Here is a 27,927-nt window from a genome sequence, read left to right on the forward strand (position 1 = left end):
AATGACAGACAATCAACACTTGAAGAATTTTTTTTTTCCTACAAATAAATTTTTTAAAAAAACTACAGGTGCAATTTTTAAAAATATTTTTTTTTTTTTATAATTTAGCGCCTGGAAAAAAAATTCAAATATTATTAAACGTCGGCTAACTATGATCCTGAAATTGACAGACAATCAACACTTATAGAATTTTTTTTTTCCAACAAATAAATTTAAAAAAAAACTACAGGTGCAATTTTTAAAAAATATTAATTTTTATAATTTAGCGCCTGGAAAAAAAATTCAAAAATTATTAAACGTCGGCTAACTTCAGTATCATAGTAAAAATTATTACTTATACCAACTAGTTTAAAGTAAATAAGGATTTTAAAAAATTGACATCGACTTTAGACCGGGGCCGAACCCTGGTACCTTCGGCCTGACGGCCACAGAGGGAAAACCTCAGGCCTGTCGGCCACCGAAGGGGTCGAACCACTCGACCACTGCAGTACTTGAGAAATGACTGACATTAATTATACTTATACCGACTAGTTTAAAGTAAATAAGGATTTTAAAAAATTAACATCGACTGCAGACCGGGGCCGAACCCTGGTACCTTCGGCCTGACGGCCACAGAGGGAAAACCTCAGGCCTGTCGGCCACCGAAGGAGTCGAACCACTCGACCACTGCAGGAATTAGAATTTTTTTATCATTAATTTTATTTATTCCAATTGATTAAAAATAAATTGGGATTTAAAAAAAAAAACTTTGCTGCAGTCTGGGATCGACCCTGACACCTCCAGCCTGAAAATAATTCGGGTAACTCCCTGAATCTATCGGCTTATGTAGGGACCGAACCACTCGACCACTGCAGGAGTTGAAAATTTAAATTTTTATTTGCTATTTGTATTGTTAGCAAATAATGATGATGATGACGATGATGATTGAATGGAATCTCTTTTGCCGACAAACTTGTAGCTTTCGCGCCAAAAAGTGTCAAAGTCAGCACGCGGTGATGAAAATAAATATAAATCACCTGTGCAAATAATAAATTATAAATTAATTTATGTAAATAATTATTGGGTAAGTATTGATAATTAATTATCTGATATTAAATACTCATTATTAATTTATAAATTTAAAAATTTCAGTTGCGTTGGAGTTTGAGAATTAGGTTACTTTGTTGTGATACCAAACTGTGATTTAAATAATAAATTAACTGTCAATATTGTAAATAAATAAATAAATATGAGTGATGACTCGGATGTTGGAGACCTTCTGGAAGATCTCCTGGCCAATGATGAGGAAGCGCCGAAGAAAGTAATCAAGGAGTTGGATTTTAATTTCCTGGACTCTGTGGAAGAGCAAAGTGACGGCCAGCAGAAAGTTGAGGAGAAAGTTGACAAAGACGTTTCGAAACTTATTCATGATCTGGACTCTTCGGATGATGAGGACAATAAGTATTTTGAGGAGCGAACTTATTCGGAAGCGGGTAGAAGTATAAAAGAGCTTTTGAAAAAACAGCAGGATGACAAAAATCATTTGTCTGGACCAAGATCCAGTTCATCGGATATGAATAAATCAAATTCCTGGGATATTAAAGAAAAAGTTTCCAACAACACATTTTCTAGAAGTCCGCGCGCTGATTCAAAGTCTAAAGCTGGGGATGGAGCCGGTGCTGGTGCTGGAAATAAATTAAAAGAAGGGCCGATCAAGGAATGGCTGAAGAAACCTTCGGATATTTATACAGACCCGGTGTTTGGTCTGCGGATTGTGAAGCCTCTGATATCATCGAATGAGCTGGCAGAGCGCATGAAAGGTCGCGCTGCTGTCACGGTATCAAAGGTCAAGAACTTCATCACCACTCAGGACCTCAACAACGACTGGGTGATCGCGGGAGTCCTGATCCAGAGATCCGCGACCAAGAAGTCCCAGAACGGGAACGCCTACTGCATCTGGACCATCAGCGACCTCACGGAAAACGTGAATAGAGTGACGGTCTTTCTGTTCAAAGGAGCCTACAAGACGTTCTGGAAGGTAACTGATGGTGTCGTCGTCGGTATCTTGAACCCCTCGGTCCTGGAGGCACGTAATGACAAAGACGAAGCAGCTCTGTCGGTTGATAACGCTCAGAAAATAATGATTCTGGGTAATTCAAAGGATCTTGGACGCTGCAAGTCGGTTAAGAAGAATGGAGACCCTTGCAATGCCATTGTCAATGTCAATAGATGCGAGTACTGCGTTTACCACGTCAAGACTGAGTACAATAAAGCTTCCAGGAGACAAGATTTGCAGACTGATCATATGAACAGAAAGTTTGGGACTAATTTTGGATCGAAAAATAATTTGAACGCTGGTAGCAAAGGTTCCGGGATGTATTCACAAGCTAATCATCACACTAACATGCTAGTGGTACCAGCAAAACGTAATCTTAAAATGGAGCAGAAAGATTCTGAGCGATTGGCTTTGCTAACTGGAACTGGTAAGAGTTCAAATCCTGGTCCAGGTGATTCAAAACCTGGTGCAGTTGGACCAGGACTAGGGAATGGACCAGCAGAAACGGTTGAGTCGGCGAGTAAAATAAAAAACACAGACCGGTTACAGAAAATACGTGATTGGAATCCTAAGACATCAAACTTAATAGCCGGTGTCTTGTCACCATTGAGACCTACGTCAATTGCTGAAAAAGTAACGACTCCCAAGTGTACTCTGTCACCACTACCACCGATACCGCGACTTGGTTCCGGTCTTAAAGGAAGCACGATAGACTTCTCCGAGCCCATTACCAAGAAACACATCAACAAGGCCAAGAAAAATGCCATCGAGTGGGTGAAGAGCAATGGGGGCTTCAAGCAGTCGAACCCCAACAAAATAGCAGCCAGTCGAGAGAAAAAGGTACAGGCCAGCAAGCGAACTCGCGAGGAACCAGAAGATCCTGAGCCTGCAGCTAAAAAAGCTGCCAAGGAGAGATTTAAGGAACTGATGGAAAAGACTTCGGCCCATGGGGATCTGATAGAAAAGTCACAGGAGAACGAGCAGGAAAAATATTTCAATAAACTGGAGGCCAAGGAGAGGATGGAGGAGAAGATGATCAAGACTTTCAAAGTCGACTGCAAAGCTGTCAAGTGTTTGATCTGCAAGTACACGTCGTTCTCCGCATCTGATCTCTGCAAGACTCAGAAGCATCCGCTGAGAGTAATCGACGCGGTCAAGAGCTTCTTCAAGTGCGGAGACTGCGGCAACAGGACTGTCAGTCTTGACAGAATTCCTTCAATGTCTTGCAATAAATGCAGCGGGTCCTCCTGGTTGAGGACCGGGATGATGGACGAGAAGAAGGTCGGGTTGGCCAGAGACAAATTGTCCATTCGCGGAGGAGAAGAAAAATTCATTGGAGGCAACATTACGGACACGAGTCTCAGTCTTCTTGTTCCTGATACTGATTAATAATTCTAATTAATTAATTAATTTTTTAAAACGTTAAAATATACTAGGAAATTAAATATAGGACTCAAGGATTAATTAATAATTAATTAGCATTCCTTTCACCTTTAATTTTTTTTTTAATTTTTAAAATGAACTTTTTTTTAATTGCATTGTCGGTAATTGGAATGTGATTTAATCGATCACCTTGACCCGTTTAGTATCGTTTATTATTATTTTTTAACAAGACATATATTTTGTAATGGTATTCGTTTAAAAATATCGAGCATGTCGGGATCTGGATACGTTATTTTTATTTTAATCTCCAAAGTCAACGGCTATCACTCACACCCGCGAATCTTCTCGATGGACGATTTGAATTTGGCGCGCAATGCCGCAAACTAATTCTTGTTATTGTTAACATTTATGTGTAAAAAAAACGTTATGATTTAACACGGACTAACCATGATTTTAAATAACAATTTTTGTACATTACTCTAGATTTATTAAATTAATTTTTTAATTAAAATAATTAATTTTTAATTGAGAAGAGGTTTCAGTTTCTTAACCACGCGGTTCTCTTTTTTTAAATCAATGATATCGTCCAAACTATTGGAGTTATGAAAAAATTTATGAGGACCTTTTTTGTAGAGAATTTAATTTCCTACAAAATTCCTCTGATATATTTTTATCATATTTTTGAAAATTAGGCTTATATTTTAATTTTTTGTAAAATAATTAAACGAACTTGAGAAATAAAAATTTTAAATACTTAAAATTTAATTACTGACTTAATTATTAATTTTACGATAAAATTTATAAGGACTTTTTTTATAGATAATTAAATTTCCTAAAAAAATGTTCAAATAAACTTTTGTCCAAAACCTCTCCTTGAGCAATTAAATTACAGTCGCTTATATTTAATTGATAAAAATCAAATAATTTTATTTAAAACAATTAGCAAATAAAAAAAAATGCAACTAATTATTAATTGCACATCGAGTATTAATAATAACCTCAATAATATTTAAATTTAATTTTATTATTAATAAACATTAATAACATAGACGTTAGATCAAACAGAAGTTAGAAATTGAGTTATCGGAACATAAAAAAAAAAAAAAAATGATTTATACTTAAAATAATAATAATAATAATAATAATAATAGTGTTAACAGAACAATTAAATAGTGCGCATCGTACTGTACAAAAATTTTCTGTACACCAACTAGTATCCCGGGACTTGGACTCAATTATCAAACGGTCCTAGAGCGTCCTGAGAAGATACGGGCTTTTAATATTTTTCAGTCCACACCTCAATTACATACTTAACATCTCAATACACTCATACATTAATATCACGCTTACAATATTTTATCTGTTTATTTTATTTCCATTCTGATTAAACTCGCAAGATTTTATTTAGATTTTTTTTATGAAGTAGTAGGCAGGTTTTCAAGCTGGCATGAGTTTTACAGTCTTCGAGTTGTCATTCGTATTTTTAAAATTAATTATTCATGTAAATAATTAATTATTTATTAATAAAACTTTTAATTTAATCCATCGGCTCAAACTATTTTTTTTTATTTTCACTTTCCCAACATTCACGCGCATACTAAACTCAATTTCTTTATATAACTTGACATAAAACATTATCGCTGATCCATAATCATATGTTAATTGTTACAATTACTGTAATTACTTTTAATTAATGAATTATTATTATCGTTTATTCGCTTCAGATAAATTTAATTTTAATTAACACCGGGCAAAAAAAAAATTTTAACTTCAACAAGTTTTGCGATTTTGCTTTTTATTATTATTGTTATTTTAATTGTGTAATATTTGTAATTTATTAATTGAAAATATTGTGAAATCGTAACGTAAACTCTCAACTTGGTAAATAATAATAATAATAAATTTAAACAACGACAATATTTTTAGCGCAAAAAGTTTTTTGATTACCAAAAAATACTTAACTCTTTACGCTCATCGTTGTTTTTTATTTATTCATTTATTTATTTATTATTATTTTATTTTATGTTAATTTGTAGTACTAAAATTTTCTTTACATTTTTTTAAAATTATTTCAGTAACTTCCGTTCCTTAGTTTTTTTTCCTGGTACCATAACGATCAAAATTTATTTTGTAGATGATAAAAGTTTTTGTGTGTTCGATATTATTTATTTGCTTAGTAATCATCCAAATCAAAATTATCGAACTCAATTTCTTCAAGCTGCATACTTTGAAAATCGACTTTGTATCGCAAAATACCTAAAATGTTAAAAATAAATTTATTAGTTTAATTGATAATGAATAAATTTTTTAAAATCATAATTTAGTGTGCGATTAAGGGGATCGCTTTTTATGGATTTTTATTAAAAATTTTAATGGTAATTATATAGGATTGGGACTTTATTTATATTTTTATCAAGACTTTAATTACTAATTAGCCAACGGACACGATTATTAAAAATTCGTACGTTAGTTTAAACTTTAAATTACCGCCATCCATCTTACGGCAATAATTAAATTAAATTTGAATTTTACATTCAAAATTAATGGCTGCGCACTTGAAATTTTTAAATCTGCCGCCATCAATCTTACGGCAACAGGTAAATTAATTTTGAATTTTAAATTCAAAATTAATGCCCGCGTGCTGAAAATTTCAAAAACTGCCGCCATCAATCTTACAGCAACAATTGAATAAAATTTGAATTTTAAATTCAAAATTAATGTCTCCGCACTTGAAATTTAAAAAACTGCTGCCAGTTATCGTACGGCGAAAAATAAATTTTAATTTTAAATTCATAATGAATTCCCGCGCAGTAAAAATTTCAAAAATTACCGCCATCCATCTTACGGCAATAATTAAATCAAATTTGAATTTTAAATTCAAACTTAATGGCTGTGCACTTGAAATTTTAAAATCTGTCACCATCCATCTTACGGCAACAGTTAAATTAAATTTTAATTTTCAATACAAAATTAATTCCCGCGCAGTAAAAATTTCAAAAATTACCGCCATCCATCTTACGGCAATAATTAAATCAAATTTGAATTTTAAATTCAAAATTAATAGCTGCGCACTTGAAATTTTAAAATCTGCCGCCATCCATCTTACGGCAACAGTTAAATTAAATTTGAATTTAAAATTCAAAATTAATGCGCGTACTAAAAATTTCAAAAACTGCCGCCATCAATCTTACGGCAACAACTGAATCAAATTTGAATTTAAAATTCAAAATTAATATCTACGGACTGAAAATTTCAAAAACTGCTGCCAGTTATCGTACGGCGAAAAATAAATTTTAATTTTAAATTCTAAATTAATTCCCACGCAGTAAAAATTTCAAAAATTGCCGCCACCCATCTTACTGCGAAAAATAAATTATTAATTAAAAAATTTATTATTTATATTAATTTTCATTTATCCGCCGAAAAATCAATGGATCAATTAAATAAATTAATAACAAATTTTTAAATTCAAATTTATTCGCGCCCTTGTATATTTACCATTAAAATTACTGCAATAAACTTTAAATTTTGTAAAGAAAAAAAAATCGCAGTCCCCTTAAAAAAATAAACTAAATACTAATACTCTTGAATAAAAATTAACACAAAAATAATTTATAAATATATATATCTAATTACTATAATTATAATTACACTTAATTATTAAGCAGGTACTATACCTTTTCCAAAGTGCGAGCTAACAAAAAATTCAAGGATTAAAATTCGAGTATTAATTTATCTGAATTAATTATTTTAAAAATAAACGCATTGCAGTTGCGAATGCGCCTTATGAGCCGCCAGAGATCGATTGCAATAATAAAAGTAATTATATATATACAAATAAATAAGTAGTCCAATTATTTTCAAAATCTCTGGCGGCAAATTTTAGCTCACACAGGTATAGCATGCTTGTACTTAAAAACTGAGACACAGTGACAAAAAAATAGAGTAAAGTACAAACAAAAAAAAAAAAAAATCACAAGTGTCTCACGCCGCTACTCATCTAAATCTATAAAAATTAAACCATGCAATGAATTAAGCTGCGTAAAAAGTCAAACTACGTCTATAATAAATCTACGTCTATCTTTAAAATAAATAATAATAATAAATGATAGTCTGTATTGATAATTAGCCATCGTAAAAATCATTCAGCGAGCTAGGATTAAAAAATGTATAACGATTAATGGAAACGAAAACAATTTTGGTTTAAAATAAATAAGAAGAATGAAGATCATGCCACTGATGTAGAATGCCGACGTCGACGTTAAATAATAACGAGTAAAATAAATGTAATGAAGAATAAAATATATATATATTTATATATATAAATTGCCAGGCATATAAATTCTATCTAAAGAATTTATATAAAATGGAAGAAAGCAACTGCGTGATACGATAAATAAAAGACTTTAATTAATAAATTAATGAAGTAAAGAAACTTTTTTTTTTTCTACTGAACAACGATAACGATGTGTTGCACTTTTTAAAGCCAGAGATTTATAACAATTCTACCTGAATCGACACTGAGTATTATTTTGAGACGAATAACTTAGTAATCATCGAGGTCAACATCATCGAGAGGCTCATCGGCCTGCAGTGACTGGAAATCGACTTTGTAGCGTAGGATTCCTATATTTACAACAACACTCCACAATTATTAATATTATTCAAAGTTAGAATATTTTTTTTGTTTTAATTTACATGGCTGTTAATTTACTTCGGCTTTTTTTTAAATTTATTCATAAAATAGCCAAACTACCTGATTTAATATAAACTATTTGCTTTATTGTTAGTGCGATTATTGTTTTAATTAAGCGTCAAGAGTATTCTTAATTCTAATTATCAATTCGCTTTTACTAGTGATCAAGTAGTTGAGTAGTTTGGTTCCAATTTATTGTCATCGGGTGTTCCTTTTATTTTTCAAATCTTATCTACGCATAAGTCAAAAAATAGACGTCAAGTTCCGTAATCATTTTTTTTTTTTTTTGAATAAAAAATAAATTAAATATAAAAAAAATATTAATTAATTAAGAGGCGTAGATAAAATTTGAAAAAGGAACATTTAGGAACGCGCGTAAATGAAACCAAACTAGGGATAGATATTTGTAATAAAAGAAAAAAATTTTACCTCCGATTCCACCGAAACCTCTGACGAATTGCGAGCCTTCTTGGGATTTGTCGGTAATTATTTCTAAGGTGGCACCAAAACTTTTGTAATTATTCGCTAACCACTCAAGCAGCGGCTGACACTCGACTAATTCTAACTCTACCCCACTCTGTAATAAATATAAAGTTAATATATTTTTATAACTTTAAATAAATATATATAAATTACGTACTTCTTTGTCGGTAAAGTGAGTTTTGTCTTTTTCCTGTTCTGGAGTGAGATGTAGCACCTTTTCTTCGCCATTCGTATGGTTCTTCAAAACGTACCGCTGGATGTCAAGATTTTCCCAGCAGATCAGAGTCTCGACGCTGCCGAGCTCTAGAGCGCGAAGCGTATCTTCAACTCCGAAGCAATATTTACCTGTGTCCTGTGATATTTCATCAAAGTAACGGCCGATTAACTTTTTTTCCTGGATGAACTTTACGTTCTGAAGTGACTCCGCTGCCAGTTCGATTGCTTGGTTGAAACCGTTCTCACCACCGTAAGAAACGTCCACCAGTTTTATTACTTTAGCTTGCAATCTCTGCAGAAAAAATATTTTTCATATTAAAATATGTAAATAAATATTTTAGATTTCTGTGGGTAGTGAAATACATACGGGATCAAACATATCGGACTGACTGAGCTCTGTCTTGAAGTCAGCGCTACCAGCGAGGATAAGTCCAGCAATATTGGGTTTGTCATTAGTAATGTACAATTGCGTCGCAACTTCGGCAACTTTTCGCACGTAATTGTGCCGTTTCTCCATACGCAATCGGGCGAAACGTAACGCAGATTGACCTCCTCTACCTGTTAATTTTTAATATTTTTTTTATTATCATTCTTAATTTACTTTTACTTTAAGGGAATTCTCAGGGTCCGCCAGTTTTTAAAAATTTTATCAATTCTGAGGTAAACGAAATTTGTAAAATAAATTTTAGTAAAATCATTTCAGTTTTATTATTAGAATTTAAAAATTTTTTACCCCAAAATTTATTTAATTAAGGCTATTCTCAGGCAGTGCCCCTCACTTTTTAAAAATTTTGAATGACTTTTAACTGTCATAAGCGTATCAAATTTTTATCAATTAATTAAAAAAAAATTAAAGCATTAATTGAAAAAAGGACAACGCAGTCGTAATTTCGACGATATATAGATTTAAAAAAAAAATATTTACACTTGATATCAATTAGGAGTTGAACGAAATTTCTTAAATAAATTTCAGTAAAATTGTCATGTCAATTTTATAATTCGAATTTTTAAATTTTGGCGGCTAAAATTTATTTAACAAATTTCGTTCAACTCCCAATTGATATCAATTGTAAGTAATTTTTTCTAAATTCTATATCGCAATGAAATTACGACTACGTTGTCTTTTTTTCAATTAAAATTTTAATTTTTTTTTTAATTGATTAGTAAAATTTTAATACGGTTATGACAGTTGAAAGTCATTGCATATTTTTAAAAAGTGGGGGGCAATGTCTGAGAATGCCCTTAACTCTTTAATTTTTTTCAATTAATTAATAAAATTTTGACAGTTGTCGTTGAAAATTAAAAAAAACTGGGGAGTACTGTCTGGAATGCACGAGTGTGAATGTAGCAGACATCAGACAAATTTAAAAAAATAAATAATTTAAAAAATGCACTTATTAATTTTGAAATTTTTTAAATGCGCATTTTTGAAAATTTAATTTTAATAATTATTTACTCTTTTTATTATTAATTTTAACTTTGTCTGTCTGCTACATTCAGACTCATCTTGGATGTCCGTAATATTGATATTGATATAAAATAAAAAAAATTAAAGATACCGAAGTTAGCAGATGTCTAATAATTTTTGGATTTTATTTTAGACACTAAATTATATAAAAAAAAATATTTGAAAAAATTGCACCTGTAGTTTTTTAAATTTCCTACATGTGCATATTTTTATATTATTTTTTTGCAATTGATTTATTGAAAAAGGAAAATTAAAAAATTTTTAAATGTCTGCTAACTTCAGGATCATAAAAATTACCGTGTTTTTTTGGTAAGTCGACAGTGAATTTATGAAGGACTTCGCGCGTGTTTCCCTGTAGTGTTCCAAACAGGGCACCGTTACCATCCATTACAATGAAACCAAACTTATTGTCGTCTGCCAGCAACGCCGTCAATGCTTCTGTGTGGAACTACGGCAACAAATAAATAATTACAAGTAATAACTATAATTATTTATCTACTCTCGTCACTAATAACAACAATAAAAATATATACCTTGTTGTCACATAAATATAGGGAAGTATTTATAGGTTTGAAAGGTTCAAAGTCAATGTTGACCTTCTTTTCTTTTCCTTCTTCGGTGACGATAGTCCCGCAATATATAACCAGGCCATTGGGAGGTACTGGAGTGAATAAATTATTTAAAATATTATTTTAAAAGTTACTTGTCATATATTTTGTATATCTATTGATAGTTGGTAGTTACCTTTGGTATATAATTTAAGTCGATGTTGTACAGATGTTATTGCACCAAGTACTGATAACCTATTTACACGTGACTTAATATTAGACGCGGTACCAAATTCATCAGCCAACATTTTACTGACCCGGGAGATTTGATCCTTCGGCGGAATAATCAGCGATATCATGCTCGTACCATTCCTAGGGTAATAACAGTAATTAATTAATTAATTAATTTAAAATACTAGACAAAAGCCCACCATATGTCGTGGCAAGACAATCAAAAAAAGTTGATAAATAAATAAATAAAATAATTTACCCTCTGGCCATCTCGAGACTCTTGATGAGCTTCTTGATCTTCCAGATCTCGACATTCCTATCAGCGGAAGTTTCTTCGTTGGACATTTTAGCGCGTGGTGAGTCGCGTGGCTGGTTATGATACTGGAGTCACGCCGCGGCAATTAAATAATTACGGATTAAAATAAAAAAAAATAATAAAGGGGTTTCAGGACCAGCCTGATCCTCTCCCTAGACTGCAGGCCAAGTCCGAGATCGGGTCCAAGGGTAAGGGCAAGGGCACGTCCAACTCAATTATTATCTGCAATTATTTAAATAAAATAAAGGAGTTAATTTATTTGATACGTAGTTTTTAGGTGTAAGAATATGCGGAGAAGCAAGATCATCAATATGAACTGACTAGATCCAGTTTGTACCGGATTATGTCAGTGGAAGAATGTAGTGAGTGTAGAGCGATACGAGGATAGGAGGGAACTACAGCATTGCTACAAGTTATACTAGTGTGTCGTGTAGGTCTCACTCGTGTTCTGTCTCATTCACACCATGCCAACTGACCAGCACTCCATCTTTATCACTCACTCTTTCTTATTCTCACATCGTGGCAGCAAACTCCCATCACCATCTACTGCCTTCTACTTCACTCACCACTCGTACTCTGACTCACTTTCAAACATTTTCTATTTTATTTCTTTTGTTTTTTTTCAAATCTACAAGATGTGTCTTAGTCTTAGGTCTAATAAATTATTTTATTTTATTTTATTTATGATAAATGAAATTATTTTTTTGCCACTTACTCAGTCGCCTCGCGACGAATTCCAGACTCCGGGCGCGTTTTTTCAACCGTCGGAGGACGGCGTGGACTCCGATGCGGGCGGAATACACTAAGTGACGACAATTGAAACAATATATTTTTTTTTTTAATCCACGCACACGTCGGCCATAGGAAAAAGGCACTAGTCCAATGCTACAGTATGTGGACTCTATAGTCTTCTGGAAAACTCTGCTAACGTCACTGCTGCTGCGGATACCGGTGGCGGTAACGCCAACATTCAATTTTTTTTAATTATAAAATACGCGGAATAATTTAAAATAAAATTCAAACAAATATTTTTTTACTTTAATTATTTATTTTTTTATTTTTTCATGGGAAAGTTGGTTTTATTGAAGAGCAGATTTTTGAATTAACGCCATTTTTTTTACGCGCTTCCGTTTTGCTGACATCCAAAAAACGGCTACTGCGCATCAGAAATAAAATGGCGGGAAAGTTGAAATTTTTAAAATATAATCAACTCAAATTTCATACTTTAGTTTACTTTCGTAAAATAAGTGACGTTTCAGTTGACAGGAAGGAAAAATTAGAGCAGGTTAATATTAATTATTAATAAAATTAATTAAAATTTAATTAAATTTTTTTTATCTAAACCTGTACAACAAAAAACAAATTTTATTTATTAGATCTTCGTAATCAAACTGATAAGTTTGTAATTTTTTATAAATGTCTTAGTTTTCTGTCTTTCAAATTTCGCGCGCTAATATGCGAATTTTATTCTGTAATTTTTTAAAATTTCTTCATACAAAACTCGACTGATTCTTTCAGCGGTGACTTTTATCAATCGGCGACCATCGACCATCTCTGAGAGAAAAAAATCCACGGGTGCAAAATACTGATACCTTTGGGTCCACTTACACCGAGCATCAAACAGAGTTCGAAATCATAAATATTCATTTTAAATTTAATGAACCAGGATGATGGTCATCAACAGGTACTGAGTATTCTTGCACTGATTCTATTTCCTTTTCAAAAGATACTTTCGCAACTAAATTATTTTTTATTCTATTTTCCGGATCATCTCCAACCTTTGGTGGATCTGCGTCTGGTAAATTTTCCACTGGAGGTGACGATTCTTCATCAGAAGATTCCAGATCAAATAAAAATTTCCGAGCTTCTCTTGCCCGGTTTGAAGGCTGGTTCAAATGCCGTGTGGGCACGGCGCCAGGTCTTAAAAATCTCCTTGTGCTGATGAGTCCTAGTAAATAATTTTATCATTAAAAACTATCAAAAACCTTTGACGCGGTATATTAATATATTTATATATATTACCAGTATAATAACTTTCTCGATTCTTGATGACATCCTCGTCTTTAAAATGAATGGAACATAACCTCGATGAACTTGAAGACTTGAAGTTTTTATCAATAGCTCGCTCCCATAGCAAACGTCGTTTTTTATCCTTTGGAAAAGTGAAAGTTCCTTTTTCTCTGCATGAGGACACTGAGCACTTGGTCATGGCCGTAAGTTTTGTCATAAATTTATTGTTTTCAATAAAAGAAACAAATTATTCAAATAATTTTCACAGGTACAAGCAACAACTTGACATTTTACCACCACCTGGTGGTTAAACTCCGCATACTCCAGTTGACCATCAGAAGATTAAACAGTCAAGTAAATAAATGTCATAATTCCGCCGACTCACAATAAGGTAAGCACATGTTTGTATTATTTGGACAATTACTCCTAGACAATAAATAAAAAAAAATTGTTTTTTTTTTTGGAGACTTTTGAAATGACCGCGATTCTGGGTGGAGGCATAGCCGGTCTGTCGGCGGCATTTTACGCCCTGGAGAACCCACGTCTGGGTGCTTTGACTCTCTACGAAGCATCTGACCGTCTTGGAGGATGGATACGCAGCAAGAGATCACCTACAGGAGCGATGTTTGAAAAGGGTCCTCGTACCATGCGATCTACTGGTATCGGTGGCAAAAATACTCTTCGTATTATTGAGGAGCTAAATTTAACTGACCGGGTGATCAGCATCGGGCCGAATCATCCGGCAGCTAAAAAACGGCTCATTTATGCTGACAAAAGCTTACACGTTTTGCCAAACTCATTCATGGATTTATTAAAAATACGCGCGCCGTTAAAACGTCCGCTTATCCTGTCGCTCTGGAACGAGTTGAAGGCTCCGAGGGTCGAGAAAGACGACGAGGATTTGTACAGTTTCGTTGAAAGAAGGCTGGGTAAGGATGTCGCGGAGTACTTGATCAGTCCGATGGTTTGCGGGATAGCTGCTGGGGATGCTAAAAAATTGAGCGTTAATTTCCTGATGCGGTCGATGTTCGAAGCTGAGCAGAAGCATGGCTCCATTCTCAAGGGAACGCTGAAGACCAACAGAATGCAGGGAGATATTGAAAAGAAAAGGCTGGAGGATATGAAGAATACGACCTTGGGACGGACCACAAAAGGCCCTTCGAAGTTGGCCCTAAGGGCGGAAAAGGAAAAATGGGCAGTATGGACACTAGAAGGCGGACTCGAGCAATTTCCCATCGCGATGGCGGAGCACGTGGGGGGTAAAGTTGATGTGCAGTTTAAAAAGTGCAGCAACTTGACTTTCGCCCCAGGGAAAGTTGACGTTGAGGTCGATGGCAAGGTTCAAAAATTTGATAAAGTAATTTCTAGTCTTCCGGCTAAAAATCTTGCGCCGATGGTCAGACAACAGCATCCGGAATTGGCTGATGAGTTGGAGGCAATACCTAGTGTTACAGTCGCTGTTATTAATTTTGAGTTTGAGGAAAACATTTTGCCGTGCGAAGCTTTTGGTTTCTTGGTCCCGCCAAATCAGAACTTGCCATTGCTCGGGGTTATTTTTGATTCGTGTGTTTACCCACAAAAATCAACGGTAAATATTTTATATATTTTATTTATTTATATTTAATACGCCGGGGTAAAATTACAAGAAATAATTTGTTGTGAATTTTTCGAGATTCTGTAAATTTAAATAAAACTTTTATTTTTTACCAAAATATTTAAAATGCCGCTAAAGTATTCAAGATACGGGAAAAATGTATCAGACCAATTTTGTAGAGAATAAAATTTTCTATAAAAAAGGTCTCTATGTATTTTTACATAAATCCAATAGTTACGACACAATAAATTTAAAACGTAAACTTGACCGGGAAATTTTTGAAAAAATTTTTTTTTTGAATTAAAAATTCTCAACAAGTATTTCGTTGGCTTAAAACTTTCTTAAATTCATAATAATAAATTACAGGTAGTAACAGCAATGATGGGCGGTGCCTGGTTTGATCATCATTTCGGTAGCAATCCAACGGAGGACAATTTACTGTCGATTGCGTTGGAACAATTGCGTATCACATTAAATGTCAAAGTTAATCCGGTAAATGTTGACGTTGAAATCTTGAAGGATTGTATTCCCCAGCAGATTGTTGGTCACGACGCACGTATGAAACGGATACGTGAGTACATAACTGACCATGGAATGGCTCTAGCGATTTGTGGTTCTTCTTATCAAGGCGTTGGAGTTAACGACGTTATTCTGTCATCGAAAAACGCCATTGATGATATGTTATTGTGAGTATGAACTAAACTATCAACTAATTTCACACATTAATAATAAATATAAAGAAAGGGGGCCAAATGGGCCCATTTTTCTGACCGTAAAAAGAGCGCGGGAAATTCAAATTTGAATTTAAAATTTTTTATTACTGGGTAATTTTTGACATCAAATAATTAATTGGAGACTTGAAAAAATGAATGGGTTCATTTCGGTCTCTCCCTTTCTTTATTTACTCAAAATGATGATAAAAATAATAATAACAATAATTACTTGCAGACGTGATATAAATGCATGAAATTACATGCCAATCATGCATTTATGTACAGACTGTAGTTGCTGAGACTAAACATGCGATATGTAAATAATAATTTTTATAAGTAATTAAAGTAAAATAAAAATTATTTGTGATAAATAAAGAAAACAATAATAAATTAAATTGTTGCAAATGCAAATGGATTTAAATATTTATATTGCACATTCCAATAAAAATATTATTAAAAGCTAAGTACAATATTTTTTTAATGAATAATTATAACTGGTGTACATGCGATGAAATGTACTCCGTAACGTTAAATAATAATAATAAGTACGAGATTTAAATAATTACTTGTTATTTATTGATTAACGGTACCTGCGTATTTAACTTCATCAAAAGCTTTTCGCGCTTTCTTTAATTCTTCGTTCATTGTCAAAAGATCTTTTACACGCGCGTATTTACGTGGATCTTTTCTCACTGAAATTAAATATTCATTATTAGTTTTAGTATATATTTTTAATTTAGTGGTGATTTTATTAATTTACCTAAAAAGACAATGTCCTCGACCTGGACACGTCCAGTACGTCCTATTTCCATCGCACGGTGAGTCATTTCTGTGATATATTCGATTACTAAATCTTCTAATAAATCGACGCTCTCGGTGTAGGGATTTTGGTCGTCGCCGAATCCGTACATCATGCAACGCAATTCCTTTGAGAACAAACGTTTACGTCCACTAGGTAATGATCCAATTGGTACATCAGTTTCCTCATCTTCAAACTAAAGATAATTATTTTTAAAAAAACATCCCAAGAAAATTTGCCGTAAGATGTTTTTATGACAGTAAAGTTATTGGACACCTGACAATTTTATGATACTGAAGTTAGCAGACGTCTAATAATTTTTGGATTTTTTTAGACGATAGAAGATAAAAAAAAAAATTTGAAAAAATTACACCGGTAGTTTTTAAAATTTTCTACATGTGCATATTTTTATTTTATTTTTTTACAATTGATTCATTTAAATACGAAAATTCAAAAAATTTTAATGATCCTGAAGTTAGCAGACAATTGAAAATTTTCAAATTTTGTTTTCGACAATTGAATTTAAAAAAAAAAAAAAACTAAAAAAATGCACATGTAAAAAATTAAAAAGACTATAAGTGCAATTTTTTAAAATATTTTTTTTTTTATAATTTGTCGTTATTAAAAAAATCCAAAAATTATTAGACGGCGGCTAACTTCAGTATCAAAAATTTTTAAATGTTTGCTAACTTCAGGATCATGACAATTTTCAACGTCTAATAATTTTCAGATTTTTTTTTAAACAATTAAATAAAAAAAAAAATAAATAAAAATATGCACATGTAGAAAATTAAAAAAACTATAAGTGGAATTTTTTCAAATAATTTTTTTTTTATAATTTATCGTTTAAAAAAAAATTCAAAAATTATAAAGTCTGCTGACTTTAGTATCATTAAATGTCAGCAGCTGTCAAAAATCCAAAATTAAATTTAAAAAAAATTTCAAATACTTGACTAAAATTTTAATTAATAATTAAAAATAAAAAAATATATTTAGAGGTTAGAAAAAAAATATTTACTTGTTCAAAACCTTCTTCATTGGCCATTACAATAATTTATGAGTTAAAATTTGTCGAATAATTGTTAAAAATAATTAATTTACGACGTATTTACTTTAAAAGTTTATTGACAAAACAATTACACGTGATATATATATTGAGATATCAATCAAAACATCAACAAGCTACAGCTAGACGATCAGGATCTGATTATTTATGAAAAATAAACTCTGCAAGATGGAGTCGCGATACACACAAGTAAGTGACACACACTCACAAAAATATATATCTACACATGTCATGAAAGGGTAATTAAAAGAGCGGTTTACTTGAAAGTTAAATAAAAAACATCTAAAAACATGAAGGTCAAGTAAACTTAAAATTTATCAGATATCACACATGCAATAGCGTTAACTGATCTATATAATTTAAATAATACACAAGTGCAATTATCAGATATATAAACTTTAATGAGATGCCCTTGGGTAATTTAAAGATTGCCCTCTTATTCTCTTACTTTTTTTTAGTTTTATTACCCCCCATTTTTATTTATACTGATATATTTATTTATTGGCGTTGTTTGAATAAATGTAAAAAAGCGCGCGCAAGCTCAAATCAAATCAGTCGGAGGTTCACTTCAGTAAACTCGGAACTATCGAAACAAAAACATAAGCTGCAGTTTATAACTTTTTTTTTATTTTATATATTTTATTTTCACTGTAAATTATTTTAATTATTTATTTGGTAAACGATAGATTAAATTTTTTTAAAAATTCAAATTTAAAATTAAAAATTGAAGTTCAGTGGATTTATTTTTTTTAAAAATAAGTACTGGACATAAACAAGTTAAATTAATCAATAAACTTGTCTGTAGACTCGTCAATAAATATACACACTTTAGCCTCAATATATATGAGTTTTTATATTTATTTATTTATGTTATAAATTAAATTGGTGTTTAAAATTTAATTTATTTTGTTTTCGGGACAGGATGAAATGTCTAGAAAAAAATCAATGTAAGTAATTTAACTTTGGAGTTTTTTAAAATTTTAAAGGGCTTTGAGTTTTAGATTGAAGGATAAAAGTAAAACGATGACAGTAAGCAGTAGGAGTGATGTCATAAGTAGCAATTACTTGGGAAGTAGTTCAATGAAAAGTAAAACGAATCAATGGCCTGAAGAAACTGGATCGTCAAACTGGGACGGAAACAGCAGAGCGACTTCGTCGTCTTGGCCGGAAGACATCGAGGAGGCGGCGACCAATAAAGTTTTGAAACTGTGGGCTGCTGTAGAGAGAACTCTGTACAAAGAAGATGACCAGGTCAAGCTTGGAGATGTCATGGACGAGTGCATTCAGTGGCGAACTCAGATCCCGCATTACAGAATCGTGGGTAAAAATATCGAGCCCAAGGATGACGATGAAGAAGAAGTCGAAAGTGTTGTTGAGCAAGAGGACAAAGTCGAGGTAATTTTGCTGAGTAATTAAATTTTGTTTAATTGATTGATTTATTAATTGGCGGATTTTTTTAAGGAGTTGAGTCCGAAGGATCAACACTTGATCCAGATAAAATGCGAACAAGTACTAGATAGACTGATGGAGTACATTATGATTGAATTAGAAAAAGAAATGGATGATGATAACGTTAATAACGACAGTAGTAATAACAAGTCAATGGACAATCTAGACCAAGTATTGAGAATAGCACCGGCGCCGACCTACAGCGGTAGACGATTAAATATAAATAGAGATAAAGACAGTAGCAAAAGTAATGGTAGCAGTAAAAGTAGTGCCAATTTAAATAAATTTGAGTCGTTCGAATTGACGGAACGCACTGACACGGCTTTGAAAGCACTTAGAAGTAACAAAGACGCGGACTATGGCATCATTGACTATGACTATGATGTGGAGGATGATGATGAGGATGAGGATGAGGATGATGAGGACAGGACTGATGCTAAGCTTGGTAGAAATAAACTCGGCACTGTTTTCAACAACAAAATTGTTGTTAGTCCGGTACCCTTTGCTGTTACCACCCGCGAAAGTTTTTGCACTTTAAAAACAACGCCCATTAAATACGCGGGTCATCTATTAGAGCTTTCGACACCTCAAGGTGATTTTTTATTTATTTTAAGTTGTAAATTATTTTATGATGCTGATGTTTTTATGACACTGAAGTTATCCGACGTCTAATAATTCTTGGATTTTTAACAGATAAAAAATTCAAAAATTGCATACATGGTTTTTTTAATTTTCTACATGCGCATTTTTTTTTTTTTTTGTAATTAATTTGTTTAAAAAAACACAAAGATTGTTAATTGTCTACTAACTTCAGGATCATGATAATTTTTATAGTTTTTAGATTTTTATTTATTTAATTTTGAACCTGTGGTTTTTTTTTTTAGGATTTAATAGAAATATGAACTCGGCATCTAAATTAAATTATGTGCAACGTAAATCGCCGATGAGGTCACAGAGACACTCATCGTGGCAGTCATCAGTAAATCCAGCGTGGCCTAAAAATGTGAGACTCGCTCCTATTGATCCTTCGCGTTTACCCAGCAGTAAAAATCGGTAATTATTATTATTATCAGCCATACATATTTTTATATTTAAAATTAACTCTCTCAGAAGACGTCAATTTTATTTGATGACTTTGGACTGCAGAATAAAATTAATAACTTGATCCTGATTAAAAAATTTGAAATGAATTTTATTTATTAAAGATCGATAGGGTCACCGACAATTCAACATCGGAATCGCAATTCACTGAGTCCTATCTCACGAGCTGTAAAACCGTCATCGAGCTCTTACTATTTCAATGGTGATGATTTTTTGGAAGTTACTGGCAAGCAAATAACACAGTCTGCAAAGTTGACGCGATTAAAGACGGGGAGAGACAGTCCGAGCAACAGACACATCAAGAAATCCGCAAAAAGTATTTCGAAAATCTGAAGATTGTCAGCGTGTTGATTTGTATAAATATTTATAGGCGCGTTATACAATAATTGGCGGCAAATAAAAAAATTCAAATGAGTAAAAATAATAAATGATCACTCGTTAAAAATTTGCATGTACAAATTTAAATTTGAATATTTAATGTGTTAATTAAATTATTGAAGTTTGTAAAAAAATATTATGATGATCAGAAATGACGTTCGATATAAAAGAGTCTACCTCACGTTTTTTTATAAATTAATTTAAAAGATGGATGTATTTTATAAGTAATTGAGATAAAATAAATAATTATTAAGTTATGTTCTGGTTTTTAATTAATCTAATAAATTTATTACTTACATATTTTTCAAGCTCCAGAAAATAGTTTTGAAAGAGAATGAACATGAGAGAGCATTTCAAAATGCGCTGCGACAACTGTAGCGTAGCGCATTTTATTTTGATTTACGATTTTTAATTTTTCTTCCATTTCTAATGTTATTTTTTGAATATTTAAATTTACCGCGCAAGTAATAAGAATAATTAATAAATTATTGATGAAAATAAAAAATTTCTAGTATACTTTTTAGTCTAATTAATATAATTATTGACACAAATAAATTTTAATAAAATTATTAAATTTCAATTTTGAAATTTCGCGCCAAGATGGCGCTACTGCGTGTCGCTGTAGTCGACGTTCAAATTTTTTGCTAAAGTGGGGGTGGGAGAATGAATTTGTATCAACTGGCGGTCCAATAGCAGCAGTCAGTATCATCGTCGACGGCAGTAGTAGTCCAGATCCTTCTTTACGATTAAATTGAAAGACAGTAGTGCAGTTAATTCGCGGAATCATCCATCAAATTTATTGCTCATAGAATTGTTTAATTAAAATGTCCAGTGTTTGTAAAATTTAAATTGTGCAAAGTGTCTGTGGTGTCGTTAAGTGTTGAGTGTTCAGTGCTAGTGTAAAGTGTTGCGAATTGCTGATGCTGATGACTTCCAAGTTCCTGAGCAAAATCATCTGGCATCGTCTGGTGGGGAAATAGCAGTTAAGTGACGTTTTTTAGCTGAAACACTTGGAGCAATTTAAATTAAATCTCCAAGTGTATTAGGACACCCTTCTGCATATTATTTCCCCGCCAAGGTTTGTTCAAACACTCAAGTGTTTTTTTTTTATTTTTGAATATTTTTCTATCATATTCTGCCGCCATTTTATTTTGCACGATTTTTAATTTGTCGCCAATTTCTAATAATTTATTTTCCAAATATTTGAATTTACCGCGCAAGTAATAATAATAATAAATAAATTAATTACTTTGGGTGCATTTGGAAATGCTCCCGCTAAAAATTCAAATTTTTAAGTGTACCTCTAGTGGCATCTCTTGACACTAAAAGAAACTAGTGTACTCGTGGGTTTTTATCGACCTGGAGAATATTGAACAATTCTGACGTTTTCTATACTTTGTCTGTATTGTTGATGTTGATGTTGACATTTCTCAAGTTATTTAAATGACATAATTATTTTTATAATTATGGATCCCACAATTTTAATTTCAATTGCTGTTGGCATCATCACAGTAATTATTTTTTTAACAATATGGTCAACTAGAAGTAAAGGTTTGTTTTATTTTTAAAAATTAACCTCCATATTTTTTTTTTTTATGACAACCAGATGTTTTTGTTTCACTTTAATGTTTATTATTAAATTATTTTTGCTTCAATTATTCAAATAATTTTTTTTATTTTAAAAAATCAATTGCTTGAATTTTTTTGATAATTTTTATTTAAAAAATAAATTTCTGACTTTTAAAAATTTTTTATTAGGAAAAAATGAAAAAGAAAATGAAAATCCTCGTCCACGTGGTCAACCAGTACGAAGAGCTGCTGGAGTAAGAAATGCTCGACGTATGCAATTAAATCGTCGTGCTGCTGATCCGGAACCTAGAGGAGAAGATGCTGGTGGAGAAGAATCAGAGGGAGAAGATGACAAAGTACCCGAATTTCCTGAGGGTAAAATCGGAGCTAAGAAACGCGCGAAATTAGAAGCTAAGGCTGAAAAAAAACAAGCGCGTGAAGCGATGGAACGCGAACGGGAGGAGCGCAAAAAGCGGGAGCAGCAGCAGCAGGAGGAAATTGACAAACTTCGGGAGCGAGAGCGCGCTGAGGAACTGAAGCAGGAGGAGCTCGAGAAGAAAGCTCGCGAGGAAAAGGAGCAGCGGGAGCACGAGGAGTATTTGAAGATGAAGGAAGCCTTCACTGTCGAGGAAGAGGGCTTCGAGCAGAAGGACGTAGACGAGGAAAATCTCCTCGAGGAGTTTGTCAAGTACATAAAGTTTAACAAAGTCGTCGTCCTGGAGGATCTCGCCGGGCACTTTGGTCTCAAGACCGCGAGTGTCATCGACCGGGTCCAGGCGCTTCAAGCCACCGGAAGACTCACCGGCGTCGTCGACGACAGAGGGAAATTTATTTACATCTCCCAAGAAGAGCTGGAGGCAGTCGCTAAGTTCGTAAAGCAGCGCGGGAGAGTCAGCATCACCGAGCTCGCGGAAAATTCAAATCGGCTGATCAGTCTCACTCCCGGAAATCAGACTGTCGAAGCTAATTAATGTTAACTTTTATTTATTTTTAAATTGTTAATTAAGATCGTTTGTTTATAAATAAATTTAAATAGTTATTTTATTTTCTGTCTTTAATTTATTTCGCTGGTCCACTCGTTTAATTATTTTGTGTCCGAAAGTTTATAGAAAATAACTAGTTATATGTTTGTCTAGTTTTTTTCTGTATGATTTCGACTGCCAGTAAATAAAGTTGTAAATAACCGACAAGATGTAAATATTTTTACAAAAATATTCTAATAATTATCGCAATATCTTTTCATCTCAATTTGAGTCATCTCAAAAATATTGATGATTTATATTTTAAATATTAAAAGTTATTGTGATGACGCATCATCAAAGTTTCCTCTACGCAACACCAAAATTAACATAATTTTTATAGTCGAGGAATTTCCCTTTTTTCAATTGGTTTAAAAAATTTTCGGATGATAAATATGTGAAATTTTTAAAAAAATATAAAAAGTATTTTTGCAGACGAGAAAAATTTTCGGTTAATTATTGGAGTCGAGGAATTTCCCTTTTTTCCAATTGACAAAAAATTTTCGGATGAAAAAAATGTGAAATTTTTAAAAAAGCATTTTTGCAGGCGAAAAAAATGGAGGGTAAAATGGGCGACGAAAATTTTTGGTCAATTGTTGGAGTCAGCTGAGGAATTTTTAGTAAAAATGCATCGTGTAGATTAAATGAAACGGCTGGTGGTTAAAAGGGTTAATGAGCTAATAAAGAAAATAAGTCAGAAAAAATGTTAGGTAATAAATATAATAAAATAATAATAATAAAATATTCAAAATGGCTTGGCAACATGACGACACTGGAATCGGTATTGCATCAGATTCTCGTTTACCTTACGACCAACGAGATAAAACACAAAGTTGTCTCATTTCCCTGAATGTATAATTTTTCCTCTTTACGTTTATTAAATATTTATTATTAATCAATTAATTTTCATTTTAAATTATGATAAATATATATATATATATGAATCTTCTTCATTTACTGGTAATTAAAATTCTTCAGCCATTTTTCTTTTCTTCAGTATCTGCATGACCTTCTTTACATTTTTTTCATTTAAATGAATAAAAAAAAATTCATTTTCGATTTTTAAAAATTTTTCAAAAATTTAATCGAGCCCAATTTAATTTTACAATTAAATCCAAAAATTAGGAATTTCTATTAAAAATTTTTTTTTTTCTCCCGATTGAAAAAAAATATAAATTAAAAAAAAAACGTATTAACAATAAATAAAATAACGTAATGGTGTCTACGTGCAAATAGTCATGTTCGTTTAATGAATATAAAATTCCATTGACCTCGCGATGTCTTGTCCACGTGAACTGCCGTTCGGTTCCTTTAAAAATCTACCTAGTGGACACGTGAACAGAAGAAGAAATTTACGAAATTTCTAAATGAGTTAAGGAGTAAACAGGCTAAAAAAATTTTTCCATACATATATAAATATATGAGTATTTAAATATACAGGACAAGATAGTTGTCCTATCAAATGTATGCGGATTGCGGTCTGCCTCTTCTTCCACCGTCCGCCGTCCGCCTTCCACCTGGACCACTTCTATCTCGAGAAGAAGGGGATCTGGTGTATAAGCCTCCAACTCCACACTCTCGTCCCAGTCATTCAATCCTCATTCCTCACAATTGGATTTTGTAAATTTATAAATATATATACCGAGTATTTATACTTAATATATATTTTTTAAATTAAAATTATTTAGATTGTATTTTTTTAAGTTGTTTAATTACAATTTTTTTATAAGTAATTAGTGATTGTAACTAACGTTCAATCAGACCTTATGTGTCGATGAGGTGCAAAGTTTTAGATTGTCAAGGAAATTCCCCAACATTTTTACCAAGTGTCAGGTAATTACTATTTTTTTTGGATGGGAAATAAACTAATTTTTTTTTTAATTAAAATATGGCGGTAATTTTAAATTTAAAAATTTTATAGGCTTGCAAAAAATCTGAGATCACGTAAAGGAAGTAGATGTGGTAATTCTGGAAACCGTTTAGAGCTTTTAGTACTTGTACATTTACATCACGTGCCATAGAGTGAGTATTTTTTTTTTATACAGAAATTTATGATCCTGAAATTAGCCAATTAAAAATTTTCGGATTTTTTTTCAAAAAATTAATTACAAAAAAAAACTGAAAATATGCACTAGAAAATTAAAGAAACTACAGGTGCAATTTTTTGAATTTATCATTTTATAAAAAATTCAAAAATTATTAGACGTCGGCTAAGTTTAGTATCATAGGAATTTATTTATTTATGATTAAAAAATAAAACTAAACATTAAAATTTTTTTTAGTTATCGGAAATAAATAAAAAATATCTGAAAGTAACAGGAATATTTATTAGAGCAGTGAAAATATTTATTATATAAATTAAAAAAGCATTTTTTAAAAATTGCTATCGAGCCACTGTTGATCGCGGTGGTCGGTAATTATTATTGACGAAGGAATACTTTTATTGAAAAATTACAAGTATTAATTTAATTGACATCATGGTACACAAACAGTACAGCACTTCCCTCAAGGGTCCATACCAAGAAGTCAAGTAAGTTTTTTTTTTTAATAATTATTTATAGAAATTATTTTTCATACAAAACTGCTGCGAATTAAAAAAAAAATTTTTAAATTCATCGTGGCGGCAAAGTTTGAAAAAAATTTGTTAGTTAATTTTGATTAAATATAATTATTATTTTTCCAGGAAGGACAAACAGATAGCAGATAAAAAACCATCGACATCATTTAAAAATAGTGAAAAAAACGATAAAAATAACCCTTGGGGACCGGTTTTCAAAAGCAAACAAAACTTTATTGACATGCATATGTTTTAAAATTATTATCCGATTCATTGAATGGCGACCATGACCCCAGCTACAGTCTTATGGAATTTTTAAATTTATTTTTTAATTCATTAATTTAAAATTTTCCACTAAAATTAAATTAATAAATTAAAAAATTTAAATAAAAATTATACGATTATGATAAAGAAAAAAAAAAATTCCTTCGCAGTAACGACTAATTCGCATCAATTTGTTTCTTGCATCGCATCAACACAGGCATTATTAATTAATTAATTAATTAATTTAAAAAAAATTCAGAGGCATTATGACAAAAAATCACTAGTCAATTTATTGTTAAATAATTATATAAATATATGATTATATAATCGGCTTGTTATTGTTATTATAATTATAATTCGTTTTTAAATATATAATTTATAAATTTTGATATGAAATAAATTTTATTGGTTTTGAAAATTTGCAATTTTTTTTTTTTTTAAATTCATCATTGCCTAGCAAGGAACAATGCGAACCGCGAGAACAGTGGCTCGATTACGCATTCGAAAAATGAAAAAAAAAAATTTAGATCTTGTCACTGCTCTACTAAATATCGATCGTTACTTTCATATATTTTTTTTGTTACTATTAATTAATACTAATTAATTTGTTTTATATTTTTTGTAATGATAAAACAATTTTTTTTACTAACTGGTGATTGTTGATTTTTTTTAATAAACTGGTGACGGTTATGATTAATCATTAAAAAAAATAATGAGTGAAAAGAATTTATTTATTCGTTTAAAATTAATTTTTAAGCTGATTAATTTTGAGAGGGGGCGAAATGGCTTCACTGTGAAAAAAATTTTGGGTGGCCCGAATTACCCGGGGAGCCTATTCTACCCCGTTTTTTTGTTTATGGACGAAATATATGACGTCATCATGTAAATAAATATAAAATTAGCATACAAATAAAACGATCGGAATTTAAATAAAAAAAAAACATAATTCTAAAATAGAAAACCTGAATTTCCGGGTTTCAGACTTCGGAAGTTGAAAAAAAAAGGAAATATGAATAATGAGATTTTGAAATTTTTTTTTTCAATAAAACGAAATGAAATTGAAATCGTAGTGGAAGCGGCTCGGCTTAAAAGACTTAAGTGGAAAATGGGTGGATGTTAAAAAAGTGTGTAATGTGTAGGAAGTATAGAGAGAAATTTAAAAATAAACTAATATATTTACAAGAGGAGTAAAGTGATTTTTCCGCACGTGCTTGATTTTATCTGTGAGTCGGTAAAAATTAAGTGATGGATGTCACGTTAATTACTGGGTTCAAAAATCAAGAGAATTATCTAGAAAAGGAAGTAACATGTGCAGTCTACGGGGGGTTCATTCTCCAACACTGACAGCTGTTTATCGTAATGGTAATTTTTTTAAAAATTATCCGACACTCTGTTTGTGTGGTTAATCTTTTTAATGCCTTTTTAAAGCCGAATTTATATTTTAATGTTAAATACAAATAATGTTTGTACTAATAAATTTTATTAATGGAGTTATTTAGTTTTAAAAAAATATTTTTTGATAATAAAATCTTTTTTTAAGTCAACTTTATTTTTTTATGTGAACCCATGACCTCCGTGTTAAAAAAATAAAAAAATCTGGAAATCTATTTTGCCTCTTATCTTCATGAAAAATTTTACAAGGTCCATTTTGCTCCTTTGTAAAATTTTTACGTCCTACAAATATGAGAAAAATTATTTTTATGGGGCTGGGGTAAATCGGTTATGAATGACGAGTTTTAAATAGTGGGGTAAAATATTTTTAATTCACCCGAAAATTAAAAAAAAATAAAATAATAAATAAATCATTGTCTGAAAAAAATGGCTTGAAATTCTGATATCAGCGACATGATCTTAGAAAAAAATATCAAATCATGAACTAATAAATTATCAAGATTTTTGCCTCAATTTTGAAATGATTGGTTCATATGTTTGATATTACGGCGAAAATATTGGTCTTATAAAAAAAGTTTCGAAACAAAAGTTGTAGGAAATTTAATGTTATAAAAAAAATGTCTTCTTTGATTTTTTTATA

General features: G+C 31.5%; 6 protein-coding genes and 1 long non-coding RNA gene across 15 annotated transcripts; 5 read left to right on the forward strand and 2 right to left on the reverse strand.

The window, feature by feature from the left end:
* The first annotated feature begins 902 nt into the window (after positions 1 to 902).
* On the forward strand, positions 903 to 4,220 carry LOC130672286 (protein MCM10 homolog). Its single transcript, XM_057476759.1, has 2 exons — positions 903 to 1,063; positions 1,132 to 4,220. Exon 2 carries the CDS (start codon positions 1,229 to 1,231, stop codon positions 3,422 to 3,424), a length of 2,196 nt encoding a protein of 731 aa, XP_057332742.1. The 5' UTR covers positions 903 to 1,063; positions 1,132 to 1,228; the 3' UTR covers positions 3,425 to 4,220.
* Positions 4,221 to 4,421: 201 nt separating this feature from the next.
* On the reverse strand, positions 4,422 to 12,243 carry LOC130672289 (eukaryotic peptide chain release factor subunit 1). Of its 3 annotated transcripts, XR_008990678.1 has the most exons (11): positions 12,092 to 12,243; positions 11,320 to 11,598; positions 11,026 to 11,201; positions 10,815 to 10,942; positions 10,579 to 10,729; positions 9,181 to 9,371; positions 8,755 to 9,105; positions 8,544 to 8,691; positions 7,928 to 8,044; positions 7,096 to 7,112; positions 4,422 to 5,674 (listed from the first exon to the last, which is right to left on the reverse strand). XR_008990678.1 is itself a non-coding variant. In XM_057476768.1 (10 exons), exons 2-9 carry the CDS (start codon positions 11,403 to 11,405, stop codon positions 7,965 to 7,967), a joined length of 1,311 nt encoding a protein of 436 aa, XP_057332751.1. In that variant the 5' UTR covers positions 11,406 to 11,598; positions 12,092 to 12,243; the 3' UTR covers positions 4,422 to 5,674; positions 7,928 to 7,964. The 3 variants fall into 3 exon arrangements, 2 of the variants coding, with proteins under 2 accessions (XP_057332751.1, XP_057332750.1); XM_057476768.1 differs by lacking the exon at positions 7,096 to 7,112; XM_057476767.1 differs by lacking the exons at positions 7,096 to 7,112; positions 7,928 to 8,044 and having other exon boundaries at positions 12,092 to 12,242.
* Positions 12,244 to 12,723: 480 nt separating this feature from the next.
* LOC130672290 (transcription initiation factor TFIID subunit 13) lies at positions 12,724 to 17,651 on the reverse strand. 3 transcript variants are annotated; one of them, XM_057476771.1, is made up of 5 exons: positions 17,511 to 17,651; positions 16,454 to 16,688; positions 16,284 to 16,385; positions 13,399 to 15,631; positions 12,724 to 13,324 (listed from the first exon to the last, which is right to left on the reverse strand). In XM_057476771.1, exons 1-4 carry the CDS (start codon positions 17,535 to 17,537, stop codon positions 15,627 to 15,629), a joined length of 369 nt encoding a protein of 122 aa, XP_057332754.1. In that variant the 5' UTR covers positions 17,538 to 17,651; the 3' UTR covers positions 12,724 to 13,324; positions 13,399 to 15,626. The 3 variants fall into 3 exon arrangements, with proteins under 3 accessions (XP_057332754.1, XP_057332752.1, XP_057332753.1); XM_057476770.1 differs by lacking the exons at positions 12,724 to 13,324; positions 13,399 to 15,631 and having other exon boundaries at positions 15,929 to 16,385; XM_057476769.1 differs by lacking the exons at positions 16,284 to 16,385; positions 16,454 to 16,688; positions 17,511 to 17,651 and having other exon boundaries at positions 13,399 to 13,857.
* Positions 13,862 to 16,104, forward strand: LOC130672288 (protoporphyrinogen oxidase). Its single transcript, XM_057476766.1, has 3 exons — positions 13,862 to 14,974; positions 15,347 to 15,666; positions 15,929 to 16,104. The coding sequence occupies exons 1-3, from the start codon at positions 13,862 to 13,864 to the stop codon at positions 15,945 to 15,947; spliced, it is 1,452 nt and encodes a 483-aa protein (XP_057332749.1). The 3' UTR covers positions 15,948 to 16,104.
* On the forward strand, positions 17,609 to 20,741 carry LOC130672287 (uncharacterized). 5 transcript variants are annotated; one of them, XM_057476760.1, is made up of 6 exons: positions 17,612 to 17,747; positions 18,480 to 18,505; positions 18,545 to 18,953; positions 19,020 to 19,599; positions 19,892 to 20,060; positions 20,213 to 20,741. In XM_057476760.1, exons 1-6 carry the CDS (start codon positions 17,706 to 17,708, stop codon positions 20,439 to 20,441), a joined length of 1,455 nt encoding a protein of 484 aa, XP_057332743.1. In that variant the 5' UTR covers positions 17,612 to 17,705; the 3' UTR covers positions 20,442 to 20,741. The 5 variants fall into 5 exon arrangements, with proteins under 5 accessions (XP_057332748.1, XP_057332743.1, XP_057332744.1 ...); XM_057476761.1 differs by having other exon boundaries at positions 18,560 to 18,953; XM_057476765.1 differs by lacking the exon at positions 18,480 to 18,505 and having other exon boundaries at positions 17,609 to 17,747; positions 18,560 to 18,953.
* Positions 20,742 to 21,862: 1,121 nt separating this feature from the next.
* LOC130671722 (DDRGK domain-containing protein 1) lies at positions 21,863 to 23,099 on the forward strand. Its single transcript, XM_057475782.1, has 2 exons — positions 21,863 to 22,037; positions 22,245 to 23,099. Exons 1-2 carry the CDS (start codon positions 21,953 to 21,955, stop codon positions 23,024 to 23,026), a joined length of 867 nt encoding a protein of 288 aa, XP_057331765.1. The 5' UTR covers positions 21,863 to 21,952; the 3' UTR covers positions 23,027 to 23,099.
* A 2,259-nt stretch (positions 23,100 to 25,358) lies between these two features.
* Positions 25,359 to 26,943, forward strand: LOC130671599 (uncharacterized). The gene is made up of 2 exons (XR_008990536.1): positions 25,359 to 25,604; positions 25,758 to 26,943. It is a non-coding gene; the product is annotated as an uncharacterized LOC130671599 (long non-coding RNA).
* The last annotated feature ends 984 nt before the right edge of the window (positions 26,944 to 27,927 follow it).

The sequence above is a fragment of the Microplitis mediator genome, chromosome 7 (assembly GCF_029852145.1).
Source record: "Microplitis mediator isolate UGA2020A chromosome 7, iyMicMedi2.1, whole genome shotgun sequence".
In the NCBI taxonomy this organism is placed as follows: domain Eukaryota; kingdom Metazoa; phylum Arthropoda; class Insecta; order Hymenoptera; family Braconidae; genus Microplitis; species Microplitis mediator.